Source organism: Chrysoperla carnea, chromosome 1, assembly GCF_905475395.1.
Source record: "Chrysoperla carnea chromosome 1, inChrCarn1.1, whole genome shotgun sequence".
NCBI classification, from domain to species: Eukaryota; Metazoa; Arthropoda; class Insecta; order Neuroptera; family Chrysopidae; genus Chrysoperla; species Chrysoperla carnea.
Window position 1 is genome coordinate 66,176,560 of NC_058337.1, and position 13,344 is coordinate 66,189,903.

General features: G+C 32.3%; 2 protein-coding genes across 2 annotated transcripts in view; one reads left to right on the plus strand and one right to left on the minus strand.

Moving 5' to 3' along the window:
- The window catches only part of LOC123305248 (ATP synthase subunit delta, mitochondrial), a 109,846-nt gene that overhangs the window by 13,319 nt on the left and 83,183 nt on the right, over positions 1 to 13,344 (minus strand). The gene's annotated exons all lie outside the window — the stretch shown is intronic.
- On the plus strand, positions 576 to 8,419 carry LOC123305247. Its single transcript, XM_044886909.1, has 3 exons — positions 576 to 628; positions 960 to 1,261; positions 8,186 to 8,419. Exons 1-3 carry the CDS (start codon positions 622 to 624, stop codon positions 8,417 to 8,419), a joined length of 543 nt encoding a protein of 180 aa, XP_044742844.1. The 5' UTR covers positions 576 to 621.

The window sequence follows — 13,344 nt, forward strand, 5'->3', positions numbered from 1 at the left end:
TATGAACAGCTCGTTTTGATTACTAAACTCAAAATTCAATAAATGTATCGCATAACTTAAAAACTATTATAGTCGTAAAATTTTTGCATATAGTATTGTTGTGACAACAAATTGTGAATCTATAAAAGCCTGTTCTTACATTATATATATAATGATCAATTAAGATGAACAATTAAAGAGGTGAACAAAATTTCAGACCCAAAATTTCCCAGAATATTTTTAAGATCTCAGCGCCCCTGTAGTAAAAAAAAAACCTTCTATCGTCATTCAGCTGATAATTTTCATTAAATAAAAAAATCATAGATTTATACTTAATTTAACGATTTTCCTATTCATTGTATTTTTAATTTGCGTAACGTTCTTTTGTGAAACTTAAATTGAAATCTATGTTTACAGAACTTGTCTAGCCGAGTAGGTACTTTTACGGTACGGACCCTTAAAAAAAATTTTGCTCTTTGTTCAAACTGTAGAGATGTTATTTTAAAATTAAAACAAATGAAATTATAAAAATGTTAAACTTAAAAATTCAAAATATTATGTCAAAAAAATCAAATTTTGGAAATATGCTAAAAAAAATTTGCTAAATTAAAAAAGAAAAAACCAAAAATAAAAAATATAATAATGAATTGTAAGTTATGACCTTTTTACACTTCTCCACGATTTTGTTTTGCATGCACTTATAGTAGAGCTTGATAAAATAAACAACAAAAATAAAGCCAGGTTTTCATGATAGATGACTTCGAAAAGTATATAGTTGAATTGGTACGTACTTTATCGCTTTGTGTTTTCTAACTTTGGCAAGCAACTATTCCGAGCAATAACGAGACTTTGTTATAATTATATACATGCCCTGAAAACCTAGCTTAAAATGTTTTGTTTCATAACTTTTCAATTCTTATCCAGTTATACCAGAAGAATTGCCATCCATTCTAAAAAAAAAGTCAAATTTCTCGCTTTAGATGAATGTGGCACACAGTATCAATCAACTCCATCTCTTTATCAACGTCCCAATGGTTATATAAATAACAGTACTATTCCAAGCTTTGCGTATCCCATGCAAAATACTTCCGTTCAGACAAGTACATCACCAGGACCAATACAGACAACTACATATTGTCCATCACCAAGTGGATTGTTCATGCCCAATCAAATTCAATCGCCAGTTACAACAACAGCAACGCATTTGCCCCCAAATCAACAAAATAATGTACAATATGTCCTATGTTTAGATCAAATAGTTTTTCTTCCAGACAGATTTGAGGTTTGTTCGAGATTTATTATTATATTTATTAAGTGATTTATCAGTACATACTGTTAGATCAACAGTTTCAATCGTGTTATCATATTATCATTAAATATTCCATCTTCACAAATACGCTCCTGTCCTATTTCTTAGTATTTAGAACGACTTGAAAGTGTATATATTATATCATGCGTTATGATGGTTCTGCTACTGAAAGAATTTAATAATACAGCGAATCAAGCGTTGAGAAACGATGTGGATATCAATGTCACAAGTGGCAAAAGAGTTGAAATAAGGACTTTATTTTCTGGGAAAAATAGTAAATTTTCTGCCTTCTAGAAGTGTTTTGCAATTTCGGAAAATATGATCAGTACGAATTTTTCGATATATTACTTGTGCATCCAATTCATTCGAAAATTTCCCTTAATTTTAGTTGGGACTGAAATAGTGAAATTTGACAATGTCTCACGGCCTCAAACTATATAGTTTAAACATTCCTATAACTTCCAGTTCGTTATTTTTTGCGAAGTTGAAAAATTATGGCATGTATTGTATTTCTATTTCTGAAAAGTTTTAGGCAAATGTTTTAACAGATAAACAATATTTTTACATAAAGTGATGAAAGACGATTGTTTCATATAACCAATTATGGGGATTCTTGTTACAACTCTTATAGAGAGAAGACATAAATATTTAATTGTCGCCAACAACAACAAGAATTAATATTTTTATTAAAAATAAAATAAATTGATTAATCCAATATTAATATTATTGCATAATAGTTAAAATTTTTTGTTTGTTTGTTTGTGATATACCATTTTGTTTACAACTAACTGAGGTGAGTCGGATACTTTATATACATATATCTGTTTTTGTAATACTAAATTTGTTTTTACTATATTTTTTCTAAAAACTCGTGTCTTTTAGTACATTTAAATTAAATTAAAATTTTTATTGCGTATATTTAAAAATAAAACCAACTTCTTAGAGGTGGCTGAGGATGATCCTCCGCCAGACCCTTCTCGGAGGGGTCTGGATGACCCTCCTCCCAATCCTGATACTCCAGTAAATGTTAATAATAAACCCGATCTACCCAATATCTCTACAAAAGAAAAACCTGTCTACAAATATTCGATAAACTCACTTGGACCTTTCAAAGTATTTGTAGAGTCAAACGAAAAAAATATAGGAAGATTGCATCCGTTGGCAATTGGGCGCATATTGTTTAATAATAATGTACCCAACATTGTGAAAATAGAAAACTTGGGACGCAATAGGATTTGTATCCAATTTAACTCCCGTACTGCCGCTAACTCTTTCTTGGACAATCCCGTACTAAAAACTGAAAACCTTCGCGCCTATGTTCCTACCCACTGTGTCACTCGAGTGGGTGTTGTTAAAGACATCGATGAAAATATTGATGAACAAATTATTCTTGATAATATGAAAAACAACAAAAACATAAACATCCTAAAAGTTCATCGAATGTCAAGAAGAACAACATCCCCCGATGGCACACCATCCTATAAACCTTCCTCTACCATACAAGTAACCTTTGAAGGAAGAAATCTTCCCGATTATATTACCCTATTTTATTGTTCCCGTCCCGTAGAAATGTACACATTTCCCGTGACCCAATGTTACAATTGCTGTAGATTTGGGCACATTACCAAAAATTGTAAAAGCTCTCCACGATGTGCCAAATGTTCCGAAGACCACCAATCATTGAATTGCACTAAAGATGACAGCTTACCTAAAATATGCATTAGTTGCAATGGTGACCACTCTGCTACCTATAAGAACTGCCCAGAGTATAAAAGGCAAGTTGCCATCAAAAAAATTATGGCCTCAGATGGCTTAACATATTTTGAAGCCAGTGGTAAAGTACCTAAAATCTTAAGCAATGTAACCCTTCCTAATCCTATTAATGTGTCGTCTACCCCGCAACAATTTCCTTTGCTGTCGTATAATTCTTCTCCAATCGCCACAACGACTAGACAAACAATTCGACGGACGTACTCTAAGGCTACTACTTCACCAACTACCGCCCCTGTTCCTAAGAAACGAAAAGACTCCACTCCCCTTACAAACCCTATTGCGGCCCAAATTGATAATTTGTTGATTAACCCCAACGGTAGGTCGAATTCTCCCATATTTTATAGTTTTCCATCTACTTCTACTACCTTACCCTCCCCCAACGACCCATTTTTTTCTACACTAATCTCAGTTTTGAACTCTTTTGAATTAGACCCGACTATTAAAACAAACATTGTACAAACTATTATAAATAAAATCACTAATGGATCAGGTGTCCCAAGAACTCAAACTGCTTCAATGGAACATCCGAAGCATCAATCAAAATAAATCCAACCTGGCTCTCATTTTATTTACCTATCCCATTGATGTTGTATTGCTTAGTGAAACTTGGTTAAAACCAACCTCAACATCAAAAATTCGCGGATATCAAATTTTCCGGAATGATAGATATGATGGCTATGGTGGCACTGCGATTCTTGTAAGGAGGGGTGTTTCGGCTCAACTTATTCCGATTGAGTCGAATAACCCTTTTTTCCAGGTAATCGCGGTGAGAGTTGCTGGCATATCTATAGTTTCCATCTACAACAATTCTTCTCAAAATATTTTATCTTCCGAAGAACTTAACCTAATGTTTCAGAATGTTCCCGAACCTGTAATAATTGCCGGTGACTTAAATTATCATCATCCTCTATGGGGTTGCACTGCGTCCGATAGAGGAGGTGATATTCTAATGGAATTCATGGATTCCAATAACTTGGTTTGCATGAATGACGGATCACCGACAACTATTCCTTCACCTCAACAAAGATCATCTGCTATCGATATCTCTTTTTGTTCTCCTCACCTAAGCTTAATTTCGTTCTGGCATACATTAAATGATAGCTATGGTAGCGATCATTTTCCCATTTTAATAACCTTAAATCATCGTCATAATTTATTCCTCCCCAGACATACCCCCCGTAGACAGTTCGAGAGAGCAGATTGGCCTCTGTTTTCTCGTACTGTAGACGACTTTCTTCCACCCCCCACATCCGATAATAATCCCTTGGAATGGTATTCCAGTTTTCATCAAAGTTTGGTCTCTGCTGGGGATATAGCCATTCCAAATTCCAAATGTCCTAAAAAACCGTTTTCCCCAACACCTTGGTGGGATGACGAATGTAAATTGCAAATTCAAACCAGGAAGGAGGCCTTGAGGTCTCTCAAGGCCAATTTTACACAGGATAATTTTTGTAATTTTAGAAGAACCCAGGCACAAACCAGGCGTCTATTTAAGGAAAAAAAGCGGAATTCCTGGAAGATTTTTTGCGAAGGTCTTTCCAGGAGTACGCCTATTAAAGAGATCTGGAATAAGGTTAAGATGTATAGGGGGGCTATCAACCCATATCCTCCTTTTCCATCAAACCAGGGTTGGATCTTAGATTTCTTACAAAATCTGACTCCAGACTTTGCCCTTATACCTATTCAAACCCTGCCCGCCCAAAATGATCATCCTATGGATCGTCCGTTCGGAATATGTGAGCTAAGGGGTGTGTTGTCCGGTCTAGTGGATTCGTCTCCTGGCCCGGATAACATATCCTATAGTATGTTGAAAAACTTGTCGGACAGTACAATATCATCTTTTCTGTCAATATTAAATCAACTACTTAGTAGCTCATCTATCCCCGACGAATGGAGACATACGATGATCATTCCAATCCTTAAACCCAATAAAGACCCTAATATACACCAATCTTACCGTCCCATTGCGCTAGCCTCGTGCGTATCAAAGGTTATGGAACATCTAGTAAAAAACAGGTTGGAATGGTGGTGTGAATACAATAACATCGTTCCACCATACTCACGAGGCTTCCGTAAAAATGCCTCTACCCTAGATAACCTTTCTGTACTCTTGACTGATATCCAGATTTCTCTCTCCGAGAATGGATACCTGGTTTGCTGCTTGATTGACGTGAAAGGAGCCTTCGATAATGTTGACATTAATATTCTCATTAACATTCTCACGTCTCTGTCGGCTCCCCTGGACTAACTTCTTTCATCTACGAATTTTTAAAAATTCGTCATCTCACCGTCAACTACCAAAATCATTTATCCGGTCCTAGAACTGCATCAATGGGCTTACCCCAAGGTGCAGTCTTGAGTCCCCTTCTCTTCAATATCTATACCTCTGGCTTACAGAATGTAATTCAGCCTCCCTCTCAACTCCTGCAATACGCAGATGATCTTGTCCTATACTCGTCGTCCAAATCCTTACAAACGGCTATAGATAATGTTTCAAACGCTCTAGTTTTACTACATAACCATTTAAGATCTATCAATCTGGAAATTTCTGCTACAAAAAGCTCAGCTCTTGTTTTCACTAGGCACAGATACAATATCGAATCAATTCCGTTTCTCAACACATCCATCCCTTGCCACCCATCCGCAAAATTCTTAGGAGTCCTTTTTGATGGAAAGTTGCAATGGAACTCCCATGTCGAATATATCGTAAGTAAGTGTACTCCTCGAATTAACATCCTCCGTGGCCTCACCAAAGTTTGGTGGGGAGCTGATCAAAGTACTTTACTTATGATATACAGACAAATCATTCGAAGTTTCATCGATTATGGCTCATTCCTCCTATGCCCAATATCAAACCAACGATCCTCAAAGTTAGATAAAATCCAGTTTCAATCCTTGCGTATTGCCCTAGGACAAATGCGCTCCTGTCCTACTAACGCCCTATTGATTGAAGCAGCGGATCCTCCATTGATAGTCCGTCGTCTGTATTTGGCAAAAAAATTTTTCCTCAACCAATATTCCTCTTTATCCCACCCGTTAATTCCAAAACTTGCCCAACTCAACCAGCTTTGTACAAATTCGGCCTACTGGAGAAATAAAAATCTCCCTCTTCTCTTGGTGGCTTATCGTGTATTTGCAGTAATCCCCATTTATCAATCTCTTTTATCTCCCTTCTTCACCTTTGACTTTCCATCCCGATATACGGAAATCCCGGTATTTATTGATTGTGGACTTGACAGCGGACATGCAAACTATGGCTCGCCCTTCGTCAATTCCACTTTCAATGATTACCTTTCCTCAATTCTCCCCAACTATACCCACATCTATACAGATGCTTCTAAGTTGAGTGTAGATTCACGAGTGGGCGTTGCTTTTCATTGTGGTGCGCATTCTGCCACACTTAGTATATCAGAACATTTTTCAATTTTCTCTGCGGAATGCGTTGCCATTTTGGAGGCACTAGCATACGTGGACTCAAACAGTATTAGAAAAACAGCTATAATATCCGACTCGCTGAGTTCTCTCTCGCTTATAAAACAAAATTGCATCACCTCTAAAACTCCCTCCCTCATAGTACTAATCAAAAACACCGTACTGAAACTAATTCAAAAACGTTTCTGCGTTGCTTTTGTGTGGTGTCCATCACACATTGGTATACGTGGGAACGAATTTGTTGATATGTTGGCTAGGGACGCAGTTCATATTGGACCAGAAGATAATTCACCTCCACCCGCACAAGATCTGTGGGCTATCTGCAAAAGTTCTATGCTGAGTGATTGGACTCAAATGTGGAATACATCGCCTAAAGGGCGTAAGCTTCATGACATACAACCAACTCCATCACTTAAAACATGGTTCCACAAATGGGAAGTGGGCAGGAAAAACATAACAATGATTGGTCGCTTGAGAACAGGCCACAATTCGTTACCTGCCCATCTACATCGAATACATATTGTTCCAGACACCAGATGTAGATGTGGATATTATTATTGTGACATAAATCACATAACGTTCGCCTGCCCACTCCTTAATCAGCATAGAAATATTCTTCTAAGTTCCCTAGCCCGTATGGGCGTTTTTGGTCCGTATTATATTCCCCATCTCCTATCTCTAAATAAGCTTGAAATCCTCTCTGCAATTTGCAATTTCCTCAACAAATCCAAATTTCAAATATAAATATAACCCCCCCCCTTCTTATCTATTTTTTGTTTTATAATAAAAAAAAAAAAAAAAAAAAAAAAAAAAAAAAAAATTTGTGTGTAGCCCCCTCTACTGTCAACCCTTCCGCGGCCCCCAACCTATGTGTTTTTTCGTGATATTTCCTTTGTATACAGTCTCGACGGGTCCCGACGACGAACTTCCTGTCTAATTCCATGTGTCCTTGTGTTCGTAAAATAGAAAGTACGTTTCATATATTTGTATTTTTATTTATTTATTTATTTATTTATTTTTTTTTTTCTCTGTCTTCTCCTACTCTTTTTTTTTAACTGAATTTATTTATTTTTTCTTTATTTGCAATTTACATATTGTATTTATATGATTTTTTGTTTGTTTGAGATTCATCTTTTTATTTTTGGATACTAGAAAACAATTTACTTTTATTTTTTAATTTCTAAATTACACTTTTTTTTCTCCTGAATGTTAAATTTTTGTTTTTCTGATCTATTTATTATTTAATTATTTATTGTAATATAATTGTATACTTTATTTGGATAATGGCTGTATAGCAAATTAGCTGAAGCCAATTTTAATAAAAAAAAAAAAAAAAAAAAAAACCAATTATGGCATGTATTGTATTTCTATTTTTGAAAAGTTTTAGGCAAATGTTTTAACAGATAAACAATATTTTTACATAAAGTGATGAAAGACGATTGTTTCATATAACTAATTCGCCGTTAGTTACAATGCACCAATAGTCGAACAAACACAAAACATTGCGTTATTTATTATAAACCTTGGGTTATGATAATAAAACTACTCTAAATCAGGAAAGACATTTTCATAAATTAGATTAAATATTATACACCAATACCTATAATAAACCTAAAACCGCAAAACGCGATGAAAAACTGCAAAATACGTCAAAAACTCCAAAAATTTCGATTTAATTTCTTCCTTTTGTAGTTGTACATAGATGCACGAGGAATTTTACCAACTGACGTGAAAATAAATATAACACGTGAACGAGTTGAAGTATTGGTTGATAAACTATTACCGAACGATTCCATAAATCAGTTTACACAGAAACGTTTATTATTAAGTCGTGTTTATGTTTTACCCCAACCTGTTGTGCCAGAAATGGGTATGTGTTCATTTCGGAATGATTGTTTAGTAATTGCAGCACCGTGGACAAGATAATAAAAGAAAAAAAGAAAAAAAATACAATATAAAATTTTAATAAAAAAATATCCATTTTTTTAAAAAAAATAGTGTTTTTTTCTTATATGGATTGTTGTTACATGTATTTTTAGTTAAATAAACAAATAATTCCTTTTTTTATAGTTTAATATTTTCTTTCTGGTTTAACGGATGGGCTCGATAAAATTTAAATTTTAGCTTACGTCACGTAAAAACGAGATCCAATTCTATAAAGTTGACATGGAATCAAATGAAGGAAGATTTACTCAGCCTTTCAAAATAATTCAGGAAATAAAAAATAATCGAAAATGGTAGTAACACACATAGCTACCTAACTTCATATTATAAAATATGATAAAAGCGCAAATGGCTTGCTTACAGTCAACATTTAGATGGATTCATACAATTTTTCTTAATGTACTTTGACTTGCCGAGCATGTATTTTTGAGTGGCCCGTTTGAACTTGATTTCAGTGGTTATCAACGAAAAACTCAATAATTGTCTTTTTTTTTGCAAAGTAAAACATTTTTGCATTTTCTGACCAATTTTATACAAAAAAATATGCCAGTGATTTTTTCTTCCAACTCTTAGTTTTCCAGATAAAATGCAAAAATTATATTCTGTTGGAAGTTCAAGACAGGATATACAAACTAGCATAAACTCTGTTGAGAAAATTGATATTACCGCTTCTAATTTGAGGCTCATAGATTTTCGGATTGTATGTTTGTCGGTTCTCTCGCCCGGAACCTCGAAACTGGAGTTATTAAACAAATTGGGATGGAAATTTTTTTTACCTCCTCGTAAATCAATATAACTCGTAAATGGTGCACTTTTGGTTATTTGTGCTATGGAATTTTCTTGTTCCTTAAATGTTTTTCTATAACTTCAATTGATTTTATTTATTTTCAAATAATTTTTTATAATAAAATTGATATCTGTATTTGTAACACCTCTATTATGTAGCTGAAAACTCAACGAAAATAATAAAAATAATAATAAATTTAGTGGACTTAGCAAAAAAAAATTGTTTTATTTATTGATAATGGAATTCCACAAATTAACGCTCGACAAAATTAATAAAGCTTTGGACCGTTTCATTCAGCCTAATAGTTTTTGCACAATTCTAGTTTGCACTAAATGCCTGAAAAAAAGTTGTTGATTTTGGACAGGCCACAAGATCTGAGTTTTTATCCGATCGCAATCTGCTTGACGGTAATCGAAAGGGTGAATTGTCAGCTTTAGTTAGCATGTTTGTTGCCTACACTCATATTTAATATTAACAACAATTTCTAGATAAGATAATTAATTGTTAAAGAGTTAAAGAAGGAATATGATTAGTTTAATAAAATAAGCGTCTTATAATCTTCAAATTTGTATTTTAAAATAGAGTCTGCCAATTTAAAATAAAAACGGTTGTATCAGCCAAACACGAAATCAGAAAATTTTTTAGATACCCATTTAAATTTTTCATGAGCTTTTCAGCTGATACTCATAAAAACTATTCAATGATACTTATAAAAATCATTGAATAGTTTTTTTTGTGTCTCAAGCTCAGTTACATTGTACTAGTACACCTTTTATTTTTTATTATTACCCATTTATATTTTGAAAACTTATCTACCTAATTTTATATAAAGGACAATAATAATTTTTCATAATTAAATAAATCTATATAAGTTAAATTACCACAAAAACACAATAATTATTTTTGTAGTAAAAGATAAGACCATTTAATTTATATTAAAAAAAAAAACTTATTATAATTGTAATTAACATTAATTAGTAAATTTTAATTAAAATGAAAATGATAAAATAATATGATTGTATATAACATAATAATAAAATTGGCAATGCAATTGTTCACATATTTATCTGAAAAAACTTCAATGAGATAATCTATATTACAATTACAATATAATAAAAATATAAAGTTCTGTAATTGTACTGCACATATTAATATTTTAAAACAAATCAACAACAATTGAATTGAATCAAGTATGAATAAACTCAATATCTTTGAGGTTCTATATAGTACTGATGAAAAAAAGTGGGTGAATTCATCTAAACACAATTTCTTTGGAAAAAAGTTTATCTAAATGTTATTTGATCAAAAGAAAAAAATTATTTTTATCGTGGGTTTTTAACCAATTTTAAATAAAGAATTTCTCTTACGATTTTTTCGTCCAGCGAAAAAATATAATCAAATAATTATTCAAATTAAGATGAGCATTTCTGTGGGCTGTATTATGCATAAAAGGGCATCAAATACATGAATCGCCCGGGGCGCCTAGATGGCTAAGGTCGGCCCTGTTTATGAGTGTAATTTTAAATGTACAGAACCCTAAATTATACAATTGTAATATAATTGTATTAAATATATTAAAAATAAAAAAAAACTATGAAGAATTATAAGATAAAAAAAAAGAATATTTGACTTCGCCATGGCCTAGTATTGGTAAATATATTTATATACAATTACATTTTTATAAAAAGAAATGTGTCTCCCTCTTACTTAAATTAAGAAGGTACATCAATAATTATTTTGCTTGTACTTCATATCTACGTACATTTTGTAGTATCTTTGAGGAGTAATTTCTTTGAACTTTTTAAGGTACTTAGATCAAGGATTACCACTTGAATAGACATATTTGATTACTCTAATAAAGTAGCTTCAATGGCAATGGCACTACCCCAATAGTGTTAGACCCAGACCCAATGAGTTGCCTGATTTTCGGTTTTTAGCAAATTTAATTTTTTTTTTTTTACTGTTATACCAATGTGCCGAGTCATAGTTTTTGTAAATTTTAAGATATTTTCTTTCCATTTGGAAATATTTCAATGTAGCGATATGTACATTTTTATATTAAACTGATAGAATGTACACATGTTGGTTGTTATGCTAACTATGTTCAACGGCAATTGGTCGCTATAGGGTTCAAAATAGTAATACGATGTTGATTGGTTTAACTGAAAAAGTATGCACATATGTAACAAAAATATGTATGTATTTGCGTGGGTCGCTATAGCCGATATTTCAGCCTGCAATTTCAATGGATAATGGTCGCTATCAAAATTTTGTGAAATTGTTCTTATGCATGTTTGGAAGTCAAAATTAAATATTTAAAAAGATTGTCTGAGAAGCAGATTACTTTTTCATATCAGTATTGATAACTGGGAGTTGCAACCCGCCAATTGGCGATAAAAATTCGTACTATAATTAAAACTGGAAGTGGTACGCTTTTTCAGAAGTTCCAATTTAGACTATCAGGGTTTTTACCATTTATCAATAAGGGATGTATTTAAAAAAATAAAATAAATAAATTCGTTATAAAGTAAATGATATTTGTACAGCTGTAGGTATACTTACCTAAATAACTAAAAATGATAAAATGAACTTGAAAAATAATAGTTATCAAAATTACAGCTTATAAAATCTTAAATACCTATTCCAGTAAATTTTTTAATTATCTCTCAATCTCCCCTGAAAAAATGTTAGTGCTTAAAATTTCCCAAAAAATCATTTTTTTGTAGTATTAAAAATGACGAATTTGTGCTTGAAAATTCTGACAATTTGAACAAAATTCGAGACTGAACATTATTAAGTAATAATGACGGTCAGGGGTTTTGATTTCATTTCACTTTTGGTAGATGTGTTGTTTCTGAAGTGTTCAGATCATGTCTTCTCAAAAGTTATCGATTCTCAGATTTTTTCCCAGATGAAAACTTCTTTTAATTGCACTATCATTGTTTCGATTAGTAAAACAAGAGCACAGAATGATAAGACACCGTAAAACTCGAATTTATTCTAAATATTACTTATACCAAATTATATAGGTCATTCTAAAATTGACCTTGAATTTTCACTTATTACACAATCAAAATGAATGTTGTAGAAAAATTTAATAAAAAACAAAAAAAATTATAAATTGAACAAAACTGGTCAATCTTCTTTTTTTGTGTGTGAATACTAACTATTTTGTAATAGCTAATAGTTATTATATTATTATTATTATTAGCCGCAAGTATTTATAAAGTTGCCAATTTAGTGCATATACAAATTATTATTTATTTAATGTATACTGATTTGATCATATACTCAACAAAATACGTACTACAAAGTGTATTATTGTATATTCTTTTTTTTTGGAATTCCGTACCTTCAAAACTGTATTCGGATCCAATATGCCTATAAAACTGTACAAAAAATATTTTACTAGAACTCAATAACTCCTTTCTAGAGGACTCAAGAGGAATCACTGTGTATAAACACTGTATAATTATAAATTAATGTATATATACACAATAATCACTGTATATAAATTATAAAATTGCGAAAATGCATTCAGATCGGATTGAGAATGCCTAATGTAGTGTATATTTATATAAATTACTGGAAGACCTGGGATTTATACCTATTATATGTATAATCTTTTGGTGATAGTAGACTGGCTGGTTTTCGGATCGGCGTTGAATCAAAATTTTCAGGCTACCATGCTGAAATCTGGTCCAGTTTTAATTTAATATTACAAATTCGGGTGCTTTGAGCACGTTGAAGAGTTCATTTAAAAATAGCATAAGTAACTTCCAGTAAACAGTACTTCGCAGATGAATATTTTGGCGGTTATATAATAAAAAACCTCAGTTTGCACGATACAATTTATCATAATCTCAAAATTGCAAATCATCATTGATCTAAAAAAAATTAAAAATAAAATTACGCAAAGTTTTCTTGTGGACCTCAAAAAATGGACTATACTACTGCCCACAATTCTCAATCTCAGAGGAACTCATTCCAATAGAATTAGACTGTGGTTGATGAGGACTAGATGTTATTTTTTTAGATTTTATGCAAACAAATTTTTTAAAGTTAAATCTACCAATCATTCACTTTTAAATTGATTATACTTCCATGTGCATTTAAACAA